General features: G+C 38.4%; 1 protein-coding gene across 1 annotated transcript in view; it reads left to right on the top strand.

The window, feature by feature from the left end:
- The window catches only part of ST6GALNAC3 (ST6 N-acetylgalactosaminide alpha-2,6-sialyltransferase 3), a gene marked incomplete at its 5' end in the record, with an annotated part of 110,589 nt that overhangs the window by 37,026 nt on the left and 59,366 nt on the right, over window positions 1–14,197 (top strand). Inside the window, one exon of the mRNA XM_042873773.1 lies at window positions 6,171–6,580. Coding sequence (XP_042729707.1) covers window positions 6,171–6,580 — 410 coding nt within the window. The remainder of the gene's footprint in view (window positions 1–6,170; window positions 6,581–14,197) is intronic.

Here is a 14,197-nt window from a genome sequence, read left to right as displayed (position 1 = left end):
CCAGTTCCAATTATTTCCTTCCTTTTTTCAGCGTATTCATTTCTGCTAATAAGAGCACATTTTCACTACCACTGTACATGTGGAGAGGAGTTTACCAACCATCCGAGAAGCAAACTAAACTGTGGCTTCTGTTCTCCCAGCCAGCACCTGTGGGACCAGTTCTTACACATCCTTCAGGCAATGCCTTAGGCCAGAACTTTCTTCACCTGCCACTCTCTCAGTGCCCCAAATCCCGGATCTCCTGGCCATCAACCTTTTCTGGGTCTGTTCCTTGTACTTGAAACACTGAATTTGGAAGATTCCTTCTGCCATTAACCCTATGTGTAGAGGAAAAACACATTCTACTGTTCTTGAATTACTCTGCGAAGTCTCCATTTTTCAGCCTTTACTTGATAATTGAGATATCGAGACTCTTTTTTCCTCACATATATTTTAAGTGTTTATTTTTTCTATTCTCAGATATACAAACTGTACTTGATTCTTGCCTTGTTTCAAAGCTGCCTCTATTCTTCCCAATAGCAGCAGCAAAATCAGTGACATTCTGATGAGTGTTTGCTCTGCTATGCATTGAAAAATGTACTAGCTGGCATGGAGTCACTGGGGCTGTCTTCAAAGTGAGAAAGATGACACTGCATCACTTTGCACCATGGTTCATGTTTGAAAGATTTGTGGTTTTTTTTTTTTTTTTTTTTCATTCTGTGGGAAAGGAAGCTGAAATGTTTCAAAAATACACTTGCTGAAGGAAAGTTTAGATAGTGCTGGAGACATCAAATTTCAAGCTCTGCCCCAGGTCTGAGCATCCTTCCCTTTTCTGTCTTTTTACCACTGACATCAGGAATGCACAGGATACCCATTCAAGAAAAGGACTGATACCAGACCTTTCAGAGAGGTTCAACACGAGCTGCAAGTCAAACTGGGTCAGTGCATATAGAAAGAATTTCAGTGACATTTAGTTATTCTATCTGTTACTACCAGATCAGTCTTATTATGTGTTCCCTTCCAATTCATTCAATTTAAATAAAAACTTCCTGCTAGCACTTATGTACATATCAGTGACAATCATCTAAATAAAATAGACCTGGCACTTCAATCTCAGTCTTACGAAGAGGCAAATCATATTCTATTTATTTGAAAATGGAATGTGTGTTGACATAGGGCTTATTTCAAAATAATGTCAAAATGTTAAAATCTTTATGAAATCTTAGCATTAAATTTTATGGAGACGGGTATTTACTGGGATGCAATGCCAGGGGCTAAGACCAGAAGTAAGAGCTGAAGATGGGAAAAAATTTCTTCCAGGATGGAAAAGGGAACAACCACAAACTTAGGGTAATCAGACCTGTGGATTTTTTTTTTTATATATAATTTTTATTGCTTAATTGAGAACTCTTACTGGGTGGCCATACAATTTTTTTTTTTTTTTTCCTTAAATGTGTTAAATTTTTACTTAGAGAAACCTGGCAAGTCCTTCCATCAGTCAGAGGTCTGAAGAAAAGGACTAAGTGTTGCTAAGAGCAGCTTAGTTAATTGTTACTGAAACACAGGAAAAATTAAAATACATTTTTTTACTGTAAAGTAGAGAAAAGTAATAAAAAACAATGCCAGACGGTTAATGCCTCTCTTGTACCTTTCATTTGAAAGACCTCAGAAGAACATCAAGAAGAATAAAGGCAAAATCTATTCCCCACTGGCATCATTATAAATGTTGTATCCTCTAAAACTCTAAAGACATCCAGGAAGAGTAGGAGAATAAATGGCATTGAAATAAAGAAAGTCTCTCTGGAGCTTTGTTCAATCGGCTTTGTTAGAATTCACTCAAATAGGATGATTACAAGAAAAGATCTCATTTGTTTCAACATTAAAGGAGCAAATTAATATGTGGCAAGCTGCTAATAATTGCCTCATTATGTAGTGAATGGGCAATGCGTCCAATTTATAAAATTGCTATCATATTGTTAAAGTAACAATTGGGAAAGTTTAATCTGAATTTCCCGACTATCTGTATGATTCATTGTGGGATTCGCAGAATGAAGTGGGGTTGGTGCGTTGGAGTGAGCTCTGCAGCACAACATGGGCCTTCAGCTCTGAGAACTCTCAGGAGAAATTGAGCTTTTCATTAGCGTAAATTACATCTGCTTAGGTCCTGAGCTAGCCTTGGAAAACTGAATCTGGCAATCCTGGCTAGGAAGGCAGCTTGGAGTGGGAATGGCCCATCAAGATGTTGTGTTGTTGGGCTCCAGTGACATCGGGAAATCAGAAGGGTTGTGCTGAAGTTTTGCAAAGATATTAAGAAGTCCCAGCCTGCATCATGTTACCTTGGTCTTCTGCAGCCATTCTCTTGCTGGAGACTTATGAAATGATGGGGGGGAGCGTTTCAAATTGGAGAGCAACAAAATTTCCAAATATCGAAATCCTCTGTGGAAAAGCATCATGTTTTGTGACTTTCTTCTAGTTAGATTTGCTTGTGACCTTTTCTAATTCTGTCTGTTTTTGTTATTTAATGATTTGACCTTTGATTCTGTGAAGCTACTTCAGAGCTAAATGCAAAGATTTAATAACTAGAACTGTTTGATAAGTGACCTTTATTGCACAGCTATTTCTCTCTGCTAGAGAAGCAGCACTGTTTTGCAAGTCCTAACTCACAGTTTTAATTATCTTTTCTATTGTCTGTAAGCTTGCACAGGAAATGGAAAGGTCAGACATTTCATTTTCTTTACTGATTAAAATATAAGTGCTTCACAACAGTTACAATGTATCACTCAGGGAAAAGATGGAATAATTTGTCAGAATCGTGCCCAGATGCTCTGCTGAGGAGCTCTGTGTCCTCCTGGTCAGCAACAAAATGAATAATATTCGAGGAGCAAAAAGCAGTTCTTCAAAGATAATAGGTCAGATCCCATGGTGTCTGGAGGTGAAATATCTGTCTAAATGCGTAAAAAGAGAAGAAAAGTTTTCTGTTGTTTTTTTTCCCTTTGGCTGATATATCTGCAATACAAGTGGATGAAAATCTCATAAAAGGTAGAAGTAGACGTTTAATTTGTGATGGTCTGTCTAAAAAGCACAAATAGCAGCAGTACAGGTCTCCGTATTCCCTTGCTGATCTGCTGCTGACTGCTCTCTGTGGATGGCAGGGCTGCCTGCCCTCCGTGCAGCCTATTTTTGCCTCTCTTATATGGTTGCAGATGACTGAGCATTTAATTGCTATCCTGGAGTTTGTGATATGGATACCTATAAACAGTTACTGACAATTGCAGAATAGTCCACCAACAATGCATGTTTTCTCTAATTCTCTGGTTTTTCATCTCTCTGAACTCTGGTTTCTTTGTGTAAGAAATGACTCTCTGTGTCTGTTCATCCTTAATGCAAATAAATCATCAAGTTAAATAGAAAAGTGACAGTTGCTCATGCAGATTAGGGCTTTAATCAACAACTATCCCAACCAAAAATCTATGAAGGGTATAGGGATGTCAGTGTTTGGGGTGATGAGAGATAACAGAAGATTACTCCAGCTCTTCAGGGGTCGTCTCGGAGCCATTAAGATTGTCCCGGTTTGGTAAGAGAAATAGCAGCCACGGCTGCCTTGATAATTCCCTGGTCTGACCCCTCTGGCACCCAAATCCCTGTGCTTGAGTGGCTCCTGCAGGAGCCATCTGGCAGAGGAGTTACATTTGAGCATCTTCTGAGTCTGTAATGAGACCTCACCACCATAGCCATAGCTGAGGTGTGGTGTCATAGCAAACAGGACGCCGAACTAAGAGAGGAAAATAAGAAAGCTGTTGTGTATGGATTATAGAAACTGCCCCTCTTATCTTTAGCTGTTATAAACCAAGACCACAGGCAGCAAGGCTGTCTCTATATGGGGGCTCAGTAAATGAATACTGATACGTGGTTGTGCACATACTGCAGAAAATGTGGTGCAAAAAGATACTGAGTTCAGTGGATGGTGCTGGAATGAGTTGAATGTTTGTCATGGGTGTCAGTCAGTCTTTTAACTCTCCACAGGATCTCTGTTAGCAAATGTGCATAATTAGGGCATCTGAAATTTCTCTATGTTGTAAAAATATCTGTTCTGAGATAGGATTGGAAGGGGTTAAGCCTCCACCTCTACTGAAGTAGAGCAGATTATATGTTGACCTAGCGCAGGCATTCAATATTATGAAAGCACTTTACAAATTGGAACAAGATAAATGAATCACAACAAAAGAGCTCGAAAACTGGGGGACACAATTGCAGGAGTGAGTGTACTCAGTTTATTCGAGCAGAACAGTTTCACTCAGTGAATAGAAAATGCTCAATGCATTTCTAACTAAGGTCAGAAAATCAAACAATTCCAAATTTAAGAGAGCAGCTCCATTTCAATGGAGACAGAAGAATATTCTGAAAAAAACACCCATCAATGTTGAGACAAATTTAAATGGGACCAGATTCTTGACCAAATTGTTTTTTCCTGTCTGGCAGTTTCATATTCAGTATTTGTTAGCTTGAAAGTTCACCCTGAAAGCTATAAATTAATCTACTGGGACTTGAACAATTCACTTCATGTTAGGATGTGAGTTATGCTCATGGATTTGTTTAGGTCACACAGCCATGTCCTCATAATGTATCTTAGAGAGAATTTCTGTAACTAAGCAGTAAACAGAAAGACTGTTGTGTTCAGCTGTATCTCCTGGGATTTCATCCCTGCTGTTAAACAGCCAAGCAGGACAACTCTCTGAAACTACAACAGCTATAAAAAATACATGGTGTTCTGTAAAGGAAACGCCATCAGTGCTGTTGCATACAGTCATACATCTTTAACTCCTGAAGAAATGATGAAAGAATGTTTTCAGGTACCACTCACATAGAGAGATCAAATCAATCACAGCAGAGAAGTGAAAAGGCTGCAGTTGTGATACCTACTGCAGAAACTTGATATACAAATATAATAATTGTCCCCCAAACATTTGATATTTTTGCAATTATAATTTGGCTATTATAGTCTTGAGGTGTTTATCTCTTGTCCTTATACTGTGCACCATTATCAAAGAAATCTGATCTAAGAGACCAGGTCCATTGTGGTCAAATGTAGCCAGGATGTGATCCACATCAGGTAAATTAGGTGTGATTTTGAAGAGAAACAACCACAAGGCTACTCAAAAAAGCATCTAGCTAAAAATCATCAAAACATAAGAGAAATGAATACTAACAGACATGTAAATGATGTCAATCACTCCCAGTCAAAGCTGGGTTAGAAGATCAAGTCGGTGACCATACAAAAAATTACAAATGGTGTGTGGCCTGGACCCTATTCTCTAAGTTTTTCTGGATGGATCTAGTTTTCATTTGTTTTAAATTTCTAGTAAAACTTTAATAAAATGCATCTTAAATGTAACGCATCCCTCTGATGCAAAAGAACCAGACAATATATATACAGTTTATATTCAGACAAATGAAATATTGTCTGGGTCCCTATATTTCTTTAAGGAGATAACTATTCCTATTTTCAATACATAAGGGAGAAATAGTAACCCAGAACGCACTCAGGAAATACTGTCTTTGACTTCTCTTTGCCCAGGATTAAGCTCCTGAGTCACATGTCACCACTCCATCTGCCTCCCATTTTTCATGGTTGTAACAGTTCTCTGGAGAGAGCACCACATTCCTCTATCTACACCTCTTTCCAGCTGCAGGGTTTTAGTGCTATCAGGTTGGTTGTTAGAAGTACACTTCATGTTTGACTTGTGTCACGAATTTGGGAATTATTCCTTCAGACACATAACCAGAATCAGCGTATAGTTAAATTTTCAGCATTATTTTTTCTGTACGTTTTCCCTCTTGCAGACACCTTTTCAAAACAGGCCTTGATCTAAATTATTTTCTGTTGCTGCTTTCTTTTATCATTTTCTAGGGGAAAGAGTAACATCCAGAGAGAAAAAGAAATGAGTATTTTTCTAGTTGACTTCAGTAGGTGAACAAAGGAAAAGACTGCAGGCACTGAAAAGGGTTGCTTTTAGAAATGTGTAGCAGTATGTTTTTCCATCAGCTCTACCACAAGGGGATTGATTTTCTTGTTTTATAAAGAGAAGTATCGCTGTCAGTTTTTTGGATTGTCCTTGTCTTTCTGTTAACTGAATTCTCAGTCTGCTCTGTAGAGAAGAACCTGCCATGTATTTTTGTTTTCTCTCTTCCAGCCTCTACAACTGGACTGTGACCTCTGTGCCATCGTTTCCAATTCCGGACAGATGGTAGGCCAGAAGGTGGGAGCTGAGATAGACAAGTCCTCCTGCATATGGAGAATGAACAATGCACCCACAAAGGGCTATGAGGAGGATGTTGGGAAGAGGACGACCATCAGAGTGGTCTCTCACACAAGTGTGCCTCTCCTACTCAAGAATCCTGAGTACTTTTTCAAGGAAACCAACAGCACTCTTTATGTGATCTGGGGACCTTTTCGAAACATGAGGAAGGATGGAAATGGCATTGTATACAACATGCTGAAGAAAGCTGTTGACAGCTACCCAACTGCCAAAATCTATGTGACAACGGAAAAGCGCATGAGCTACTGTGATGCAGTGTTTAAGAAGGAGACAGGAAAAGACCGGTAAGTTATACTTGTGAAGAGCAATTATAATGTTTGATAAAAGACGTGAGAGAAGACCATGCTGGATGCCAGCTACTAAATGAATCCCTAGATATGTTTTTAATGGATTGTTTTGTGGTTTTGACTGTTATAAGCACTTGATGAGGCAGCAGCTAGGCCCCATTTACCCCACCTACGCTACCTTCTGTTCTTTCAATTTCTGTTGGCTTGAGTCCCAAAAAATATTGGATGTCTTTCTGAAATGTTTTGAAAGCTGTGTGTTGTTTTCAGCTCAATTTACTATTGATTAAATTGATATTTTATTTGAAGGGGATAATCCTACTCAAACAACATTTCCAAGTGCACAACCTCAGGATAACTCTGGATATTGTATTTTTGTCTCTATTGATATTCTCTTTAGTTTTACTTCAAGCACAAACCACAGGGTTGTGTGCTATTTGTGTTTCTTGGTGAAAATGGATTTGTTTTGGCATTGAAGGGGACCTCTGTGTTTTGGCATTGAGGCAGCCTCTGCTACACACTTAGTAGGAAGGAGTTTCCAGACCACTGTTCTGTCTCAGTATTTATTTTTCAGTTTGCACATCATGATTTTGCAGTTGTGAAGGAAAGTAGCTATTCTGACCACATTATAAAAATACAGATGCTAACTAATAGTTTAACCTTATCCAAACTTTTGACTTGGCTGTTGCTGTAGAAGTGCTTGTTCTCTCAGTCTCCCTTGATTCCCTTTGTTACTGAAGTGCCAAATCTTGGTTAGAGTCAATTTTGCCTTTTTGAAAATGAATTGAAATATGGGGCTTGTTCAGCATGTGCATATATGGCTGCTGCAATTCTGGAGTTGGAAGGGGCTTCCATTCTCCATAAATGTCTCAAGGTTGTCATTGCTTTTTTGGTTTAAACTGAAGCTGATGAATTGAAGCTAACAGAAAATGCACGAGATGCATTTCTCAAAAATGTCCTTTAATAATCAAAGGCATCCAGTTTACCTATTCATCAAGCTAAATATGATCGAGAGAATATCATTGCATTTGTAAACTTCAATTTGTTTATATTTAAATTTGTATATATTCCATGATAATGGTTGTCAGGTCACAGACTTAACAATGTTGCATTAAAATCCTTACTGTGAGAGCAGCTCAGTGCAAATAGATACCTTAGCATAGCCTATCAAAAAACATCATCATTCAAGTGTCTTAATCTCCAGCCTAATGTGTTCCTAATTCAACAAATTAATACATCACAAAGTTTTATTAGTTCCTTATTAACACAATACAAATTATCCTTTCCATGTCAAAGACAGATTGAACTTCTGTTCTCTCAGAGCTTATAAACAAAGTTCTTAGGAATCCTGGCATCAGTAGCCCAATGTCTTTCTCCTTTATCTGCCACTACAACTAAAATTTTCACACTGTGAGCAGAGGCAAATTGTAGAGGGACTTCATGATCCACGTGACGTGGTGTACATAACTTTAACACTACGAAGTCAGCCAATGCTTCTCACAGTGGCAATCAGATCACATCCTTGCATCTACTGTAACTTTCTTTTTCAGTTCTGCTTATCCACATCAAATGCAAGTGGTATCATTTTGTGCACTTGTCAGCTAGAAATGAGGGAAATAGTCAACATGTCACCAGCTCTCTACTAGTCAGGGGGCCTCCATTTGGAAATCATTTTCAATTCACAGAATCTTTATGCTTTCTCTAGGGAGGGTGATGAGTCTCTTAGAGGTATATGCCAGTTGTGGAAGCACTAAAGGCAGAGCGCAAGAAATTTGGGAGTGATGAAAATAGTTTCGCACATTATGCCAGACTGTTACAATGCTGAGACAGAATCAGGTTCCTCAGCCAAATATTCCTTCCATTCCTCAGAGAAACATCAACTCCTGCTTGCAGTATTAGTTAGAACAGAGGTCTGCTTCAGCATGTTCCCAGAAAAAAATCTGGAAGGATACCAAGTTCAACTCATATTTTAAAATGTACCAAGTGGATTGTAATCACGTCTATTTTAGCTTAATCCTAAAATACTGTCCTTATGTACAGTGTATTCTACTAAGGCATAGTAAAATTACAACAGATTGCTAGTCTGTCAAGCCTTCAATAGCTTTCTAGTTCTACTTTTTGGTGTATTATCTTTTCAGGTAATCAGTGAGACTTTAAAGTAATTTCATCCTACTGATGCTTAAGTTTCAAAGGGTGTTTTGAGAAGTGGCAAACAGATGTGTTCTGCAGTTGTTTCACTACTGCAAAAAAGCTCTGGTCCTACACTCTCGCTGGAGCTTCATCACTGAATTCAGTGGGCACAGGTTCAAGCCCCACAGCTTTGCTATTGATCCGTAGTTTATTATCAGTTGTATGGGGACTGCTGAATCACAGCCTGAACCTCTGATTGATCCCCTGAGGCGAGCCATGAGTCAGCCACAGGAGCACAGGTGAAGGCAATTCAGCTGTGCTGCTGGAAGGGGGGGAGCCTGGCTGCACCTCTCCTAGATCCATTTAAGAGCTGACCACCAGTGGGGAAGGATCTCTTCTGGAGATCCACTCTATTGGAGTTTCCCAGGCAAGCCCAGGATATGGGTGAGTGTACCTGTCATTTCTGGTTCCTGCTTTGGTGTAGCAACATCATAGCCAAGCTCTCTGTTGTACCATAACATCTGTATATTCGTTAATTGTGCACTGCTATACCATAACATCTGTATATTCATTAATTGTGCACTCCTATACCATAATATCTGTATATTCATTAATTGTGCACTGCTGCACCATAACATCAGTATATTCATTAATTGTATATCAGTTCATGTAAGAAATAAGGATTGTTCCTGAAGAACTTCTAGCAGATAGGTTGGAAGCAAACTTTTTAATTCTTTCTGTAGCAGTATCCTGAAATATGAGTTATCAGTGCTGGAGAATTAACCTTGTATGCAGTGTTATGAATCTGGAGGACATACGTTTCTTCTGAGAGTCTTCATTAGTGAAGCATTTGAGTTCAATGCAGTGAATACTCATCCATTTTGAATAATTGTTGTACATAAATAATATTCATTACCAGACGCTCATGGTTTTTCATTAAAGCTTTTTACTTGGTGCTTCCCTAGAGGGAACATAAACCTGGCAGCTTCTTCTTATACTTCACTAATGTTTGGTTATATTGCATGTATTGAGTCAAGTGAAACATTTAAAAAAACATTGGATAATCACTAACTGTGGCATGTTTGTATCTGCTTCAATCCAGGTAAGTGGTTCTAAAGACATCTATAACTTTGCTATGTGGTAAGGCAATATGATATAACAACATTTAATTGGTAATAACAGAGAAAACTGTAGTCTTCATTAAAGCAGCAGAGCTAATTCTGGTCTGATAAAGTGCACTGAACAGCCCTAAATAGGTTTTAATTAGCTGGCACCAAAGCTGCACCACCCTTAGGGAGGGTAAAATTAATGAAAAATAGCAGCACATAGATCAGCGCTACTGGATGTCATTGCCTTAGGTGAAGGTGACGAGGAAGAAGGGAGTGCCTGTTAAGGATCATTTAGAAAACAGACTGCGTTAAATGTGACTTTTCAATGCAATGATAAAATAAATCTTTGCTAATATTGCTGAGACACTCAAATATCATCCTGTTTTCAGCCTACATTTGTATTTATTGTACAAACATTTCAGGCTGACCACTCAGCAGGTGCAGCTCCAGTCCCCCCTTGAGGCTGGCAGTGTGATCAGACACTGCCTGCGGGGGACACTGAGCCCCAGCAGACAGCCACTAATGCATGTGCTGATATCACCTGATTCATGGCTTCACTTAACGTCTGAGGTCGTCTCATACATAACTGCCTGAAAAGAGCCTGATAGACTTTCCTGTGGAGATATGTTCTGATCCCCTGAAATTCCTGTAAAGAGACCTTCAGACGATGTTCTGAAAGCCAGCCCTTTGGGTGTAGGTTTGACTACACGCTATCTTAACTCTAACAATACCCACTCCATATTGAAACAATCCAGTTTGACTTGTTCCTTCCAACTCAAAGGATTCCATGAATTCAACGTTTTATGGAGATTATTAGCTATACAAGCATGCTCACTGGAAGTAGCTGTGTTTCAATCAGATTGGTGTTTCTGAAGGATTTCTGCTAATGTCTTGGACAATTCTGAAGAAGTTAAATTAGTTTAGTGCTTCTCCAGTTTTCAGTTTCCTCTGTGCCAGATGGTGTGATGTGTTGGGTTGTGACAAAGCTGGTTTATCATCTGAGGCAGAAAGATGGATCATTCTGATCGCTGACTTCTACATAAAGATTCAAAACTTGGAGGTGCGCTCAACCTGCTATTTTACTCAGTTCTGCACGCTATTTTTTTCTAAACTTGGCAATATGTGAGATCTATATTAAATCTCTGTCATTTAGAGGTACAAATTATATTCATCTGAATTTCAGATTGACACTGTTAGGCAACTGAAGTCATCTCAGCTTCACCTCAGCTAATACGTAGCTTTTGATGTGTCTGACTGATCCACGCAAAACTGTAGTCTAGTAAAAATGTCTTGAATAAATGAAATTACCTTCTCTGAGATACAGGTGGGTGCAAGTTCTGTTGTTTGGGGAAGTTCTCTCAGAACAGAAATGGTAAACCTGTCAGTGGCTGGATCACACAAGTTTTGTGCTGTATTTCTTGGCTTGAATAGAGTATTGCAGTAATGCAGTAACTCTTTTGCGCTTACTTTCATAGTCATACTAGTTTCCTTATCGGAGAAAATATAAAATCTTACCCAGTGTTAGATAATAATTGCAGAATGAAGCTTTTCATTGGGAAGTTGTGAACATTGACAATGAATTTGGCTCAGAGTTAGTTTTTGGGAGTTGGGCATACTCTCATCTGCACTTGGTATTAACATGAGTTTTCTAAAAACTGGGAGGTGAGTAACCGTTCATTTTGCTTGGAAAGGAAAACAAGCAGAGTTAAGGAACATTTACATGCTTAAATTATAGAACTCTTGGAAGAAAATGATGGAAAAAGGATTCAGACTGACATGGGAAACATAATGTGTCGTAAACATTTTAAGGATAAAAATTCTTGTTTACAATTTGATATAGTCTTTGTCATGTTGATGTATTCTCTGCTGTTGCACCAATAAAGCAAAAAGTTCTCTGTTGCCTGCAAACATTAGAGTAAGCCCCCAAATTTGTGCTGGACCTGGTCACCATTTCTAAAGTGCTTGACTACAGATCTTTCTCAAACCACTGCTTGGTACTTCCAGCCTTTCTTTTTGCAAAGGAATTCCTTCAGAAAACATTAATGGATTTGTCTGTCTTAATTCAAAGAGCGCTTAAGTAGTTTCATTGTCAACTGAGACTGCTTTATTACCTGGAAAAAAAAAGTGAAGATCTAAAGCATGAAACCTTAATGAAATAAATAGATTTTTCATTATAAAACACTTAAAATCTCAACCTCTACTGCTATTTGTGGTCAATTACCAGAGTGCTAACAACCATTTGGGGGTTTACACGTATCTCATTCACTCTTCCCTGCTAAAAAAAACAGTTGTTCCTGAGTATCCTAGATTTATTCCCTGCAGCCTATTAGTATCTGCATTTATGTTTCTTTATGAAGATTTTCCTAATTAAGATGAACATTTTTCTCTATTAGGCAGATGGAACTCAATCGAAGTCTGTTTTTTATTAACGTGGCAGTAAACGCTGTTCAAAGCTCAAGCACTTTTTACAAGAAATGCAGCTCCCACTACACTACAGTAATTTAGTAAAATAATGCATTATTAAAAAATTAGCAATATTATCTATTATTTTGTGGAAAACTGTGGCTGCGTAAGTATGAATTTAGAGACCTATTGATGCTGTGCTGGTTGCTGACTTTACCCATGGAGGTACTTCTTTTTAAATAATGATGTAAGTGAAAGCGTACATGATCAGGATCTACTTTGTCTTCGTGTGTTTTCACATGTTGTGTGAATTCATCTGAGGTTTATTTGTTTTAATTTACTGAGTCTTTGGGTGCCACTGAATGCTTTCTGCTCCTGACCAGCTAGATAGTAAATCTTTACACAAAGTTTGATATTGACCTAATTACATGCACACATTTTTCATCCTGTCCTTTGAATGTTCTGCAGCTTTTATGGCCACGATCACATTGTTTTATCTCTTATGAGCTACACTCTGATTGCACATATAGATGAGATCCCTCCCGGACTTTTCTCACATCCCATGAATCCTTTTGAAGGATGAGGTCACCCAATGATACGTATGCTGGCAGTCCTGGTAGCGCTGTGGATCCAACTTTGCTCTTGTTCTGTTGTTTGTGGTGCAAGGGATTTTGTGGCTGTAAAGGGAGAAGATTTGGAGGAAAAAGCGAAGAGGTGCAGATTTTCAGTGAAGCCTTTGGTGTTCGTAGAAGCTGCACTTCCACTGCAGCATTTTTGATTTTTCAGATCACAACATTTAAAATAGACCTTGATTTTTTTCTAAAGGAGTTTAAGTTTTTAAAGGAACAAAACTAATTAAAATAAAACCAAGAATTTAATCTGTTTTTAAACTCAACCTTTCTGCCAGTTGAAATAATTTTCTTTAAAAACAGTGATTACCATTGAAGTCTGTGCTTATTCCTGGTTGTCATTTAACAATGCTTTTCTAAGATGTATTAAATAGATTAGGAAATAAATGCAGTATCACTATGGCTTTAGTGTGTTACCCATTGTTTACTGATTACTATGGGTTTCCTAATGGAAGTTCCCTAACGTGCACTGCTTCATATTTACAGTATTTAGCAAAATACCGTGTTCTGCAAATGAATTACATGAGAGGTGCTGAGAGATTGTGTTATGGAGTTGCTGCTTGAGTGAGGGTAGCAACTTTCAGAGGCAAGCAATAAAACACTGCAGTAATTTGTTGGTTCTTATAGGAAGGACTTTCTGTATGTCTTTCTGCCTGCTAGCTAGTAAAGTTTACAAGAACAGACTTTCATAAGAAAAAGTTGTATGAGAATAAAAGTGACTCAAAACTAATTTCTCAGTGAATCTCAGTGAAAGAGAACATGAGAAAGAGAAAATATTTTCTTCTCAAAGCTTGGAACAGGCAGGCAACACAGTAGAAGGAAAAACTGGTTAAAAATGGGAAATGCTTTTGGAATGTTTAACCTTACATGTATAGAAAGATTAAGAAACAAATATTCCAATGAAAAATTAAGGAGTAAGAACTCTGCAAGTTCCTATACTTACAGGTGGGAGGAAAATGGGGTGAAAGTGGTGAAATTCCAGGGTCTCATTAAGTTCATTTGCTGGTGATCTTTTCCATAGAAAGAAGTTGGGCTGCAGTTTCAGAACAGTGAAGCTGCTGTGTGTGCATTTGGATTTATAGTGCATGTCTTGGAGGGTAACTCAGGATTCACAGACACATCAGTGAGCCTGATGTTGCTGTTGGGATATACTACAACCTGCATTTAGGAAACAGTCGCTGGGTAAGTCCTCATGAAGTTCTGATAATGCTCACATTCACTGAGCTTCTAATGATGAGGTAGCTGTGCATTTAAAAAAATCACATGCACAAGAGCTGCATGTACAACTTTACTCATGTGTTCACATCTTCAGTAGGTGTTGGAAGCTACAGCACAACCTAGGGACC

The sequence above is a fragment of the Lagopus leucura genome, unplaced genomic scaffold, assembly GCF_019238085.1.
Source record: "Lagopus leucura isolate 7727_CA_CO unplaced genomic scaffold, USGS_WTPT01 Super-Scaffold_100009, whole genome shotgun sequence".
NCBI lineage: Eukaryota > Metazoa > Chordata > Aves > Galliformes > Phasianidae > Lagopus > Lagopus leucura.
The sequence above is the reverse complement of the archived record's forward strand: the minus strand, read 5'-3'. Positions and strand labels throughout refer to the sequence as shown.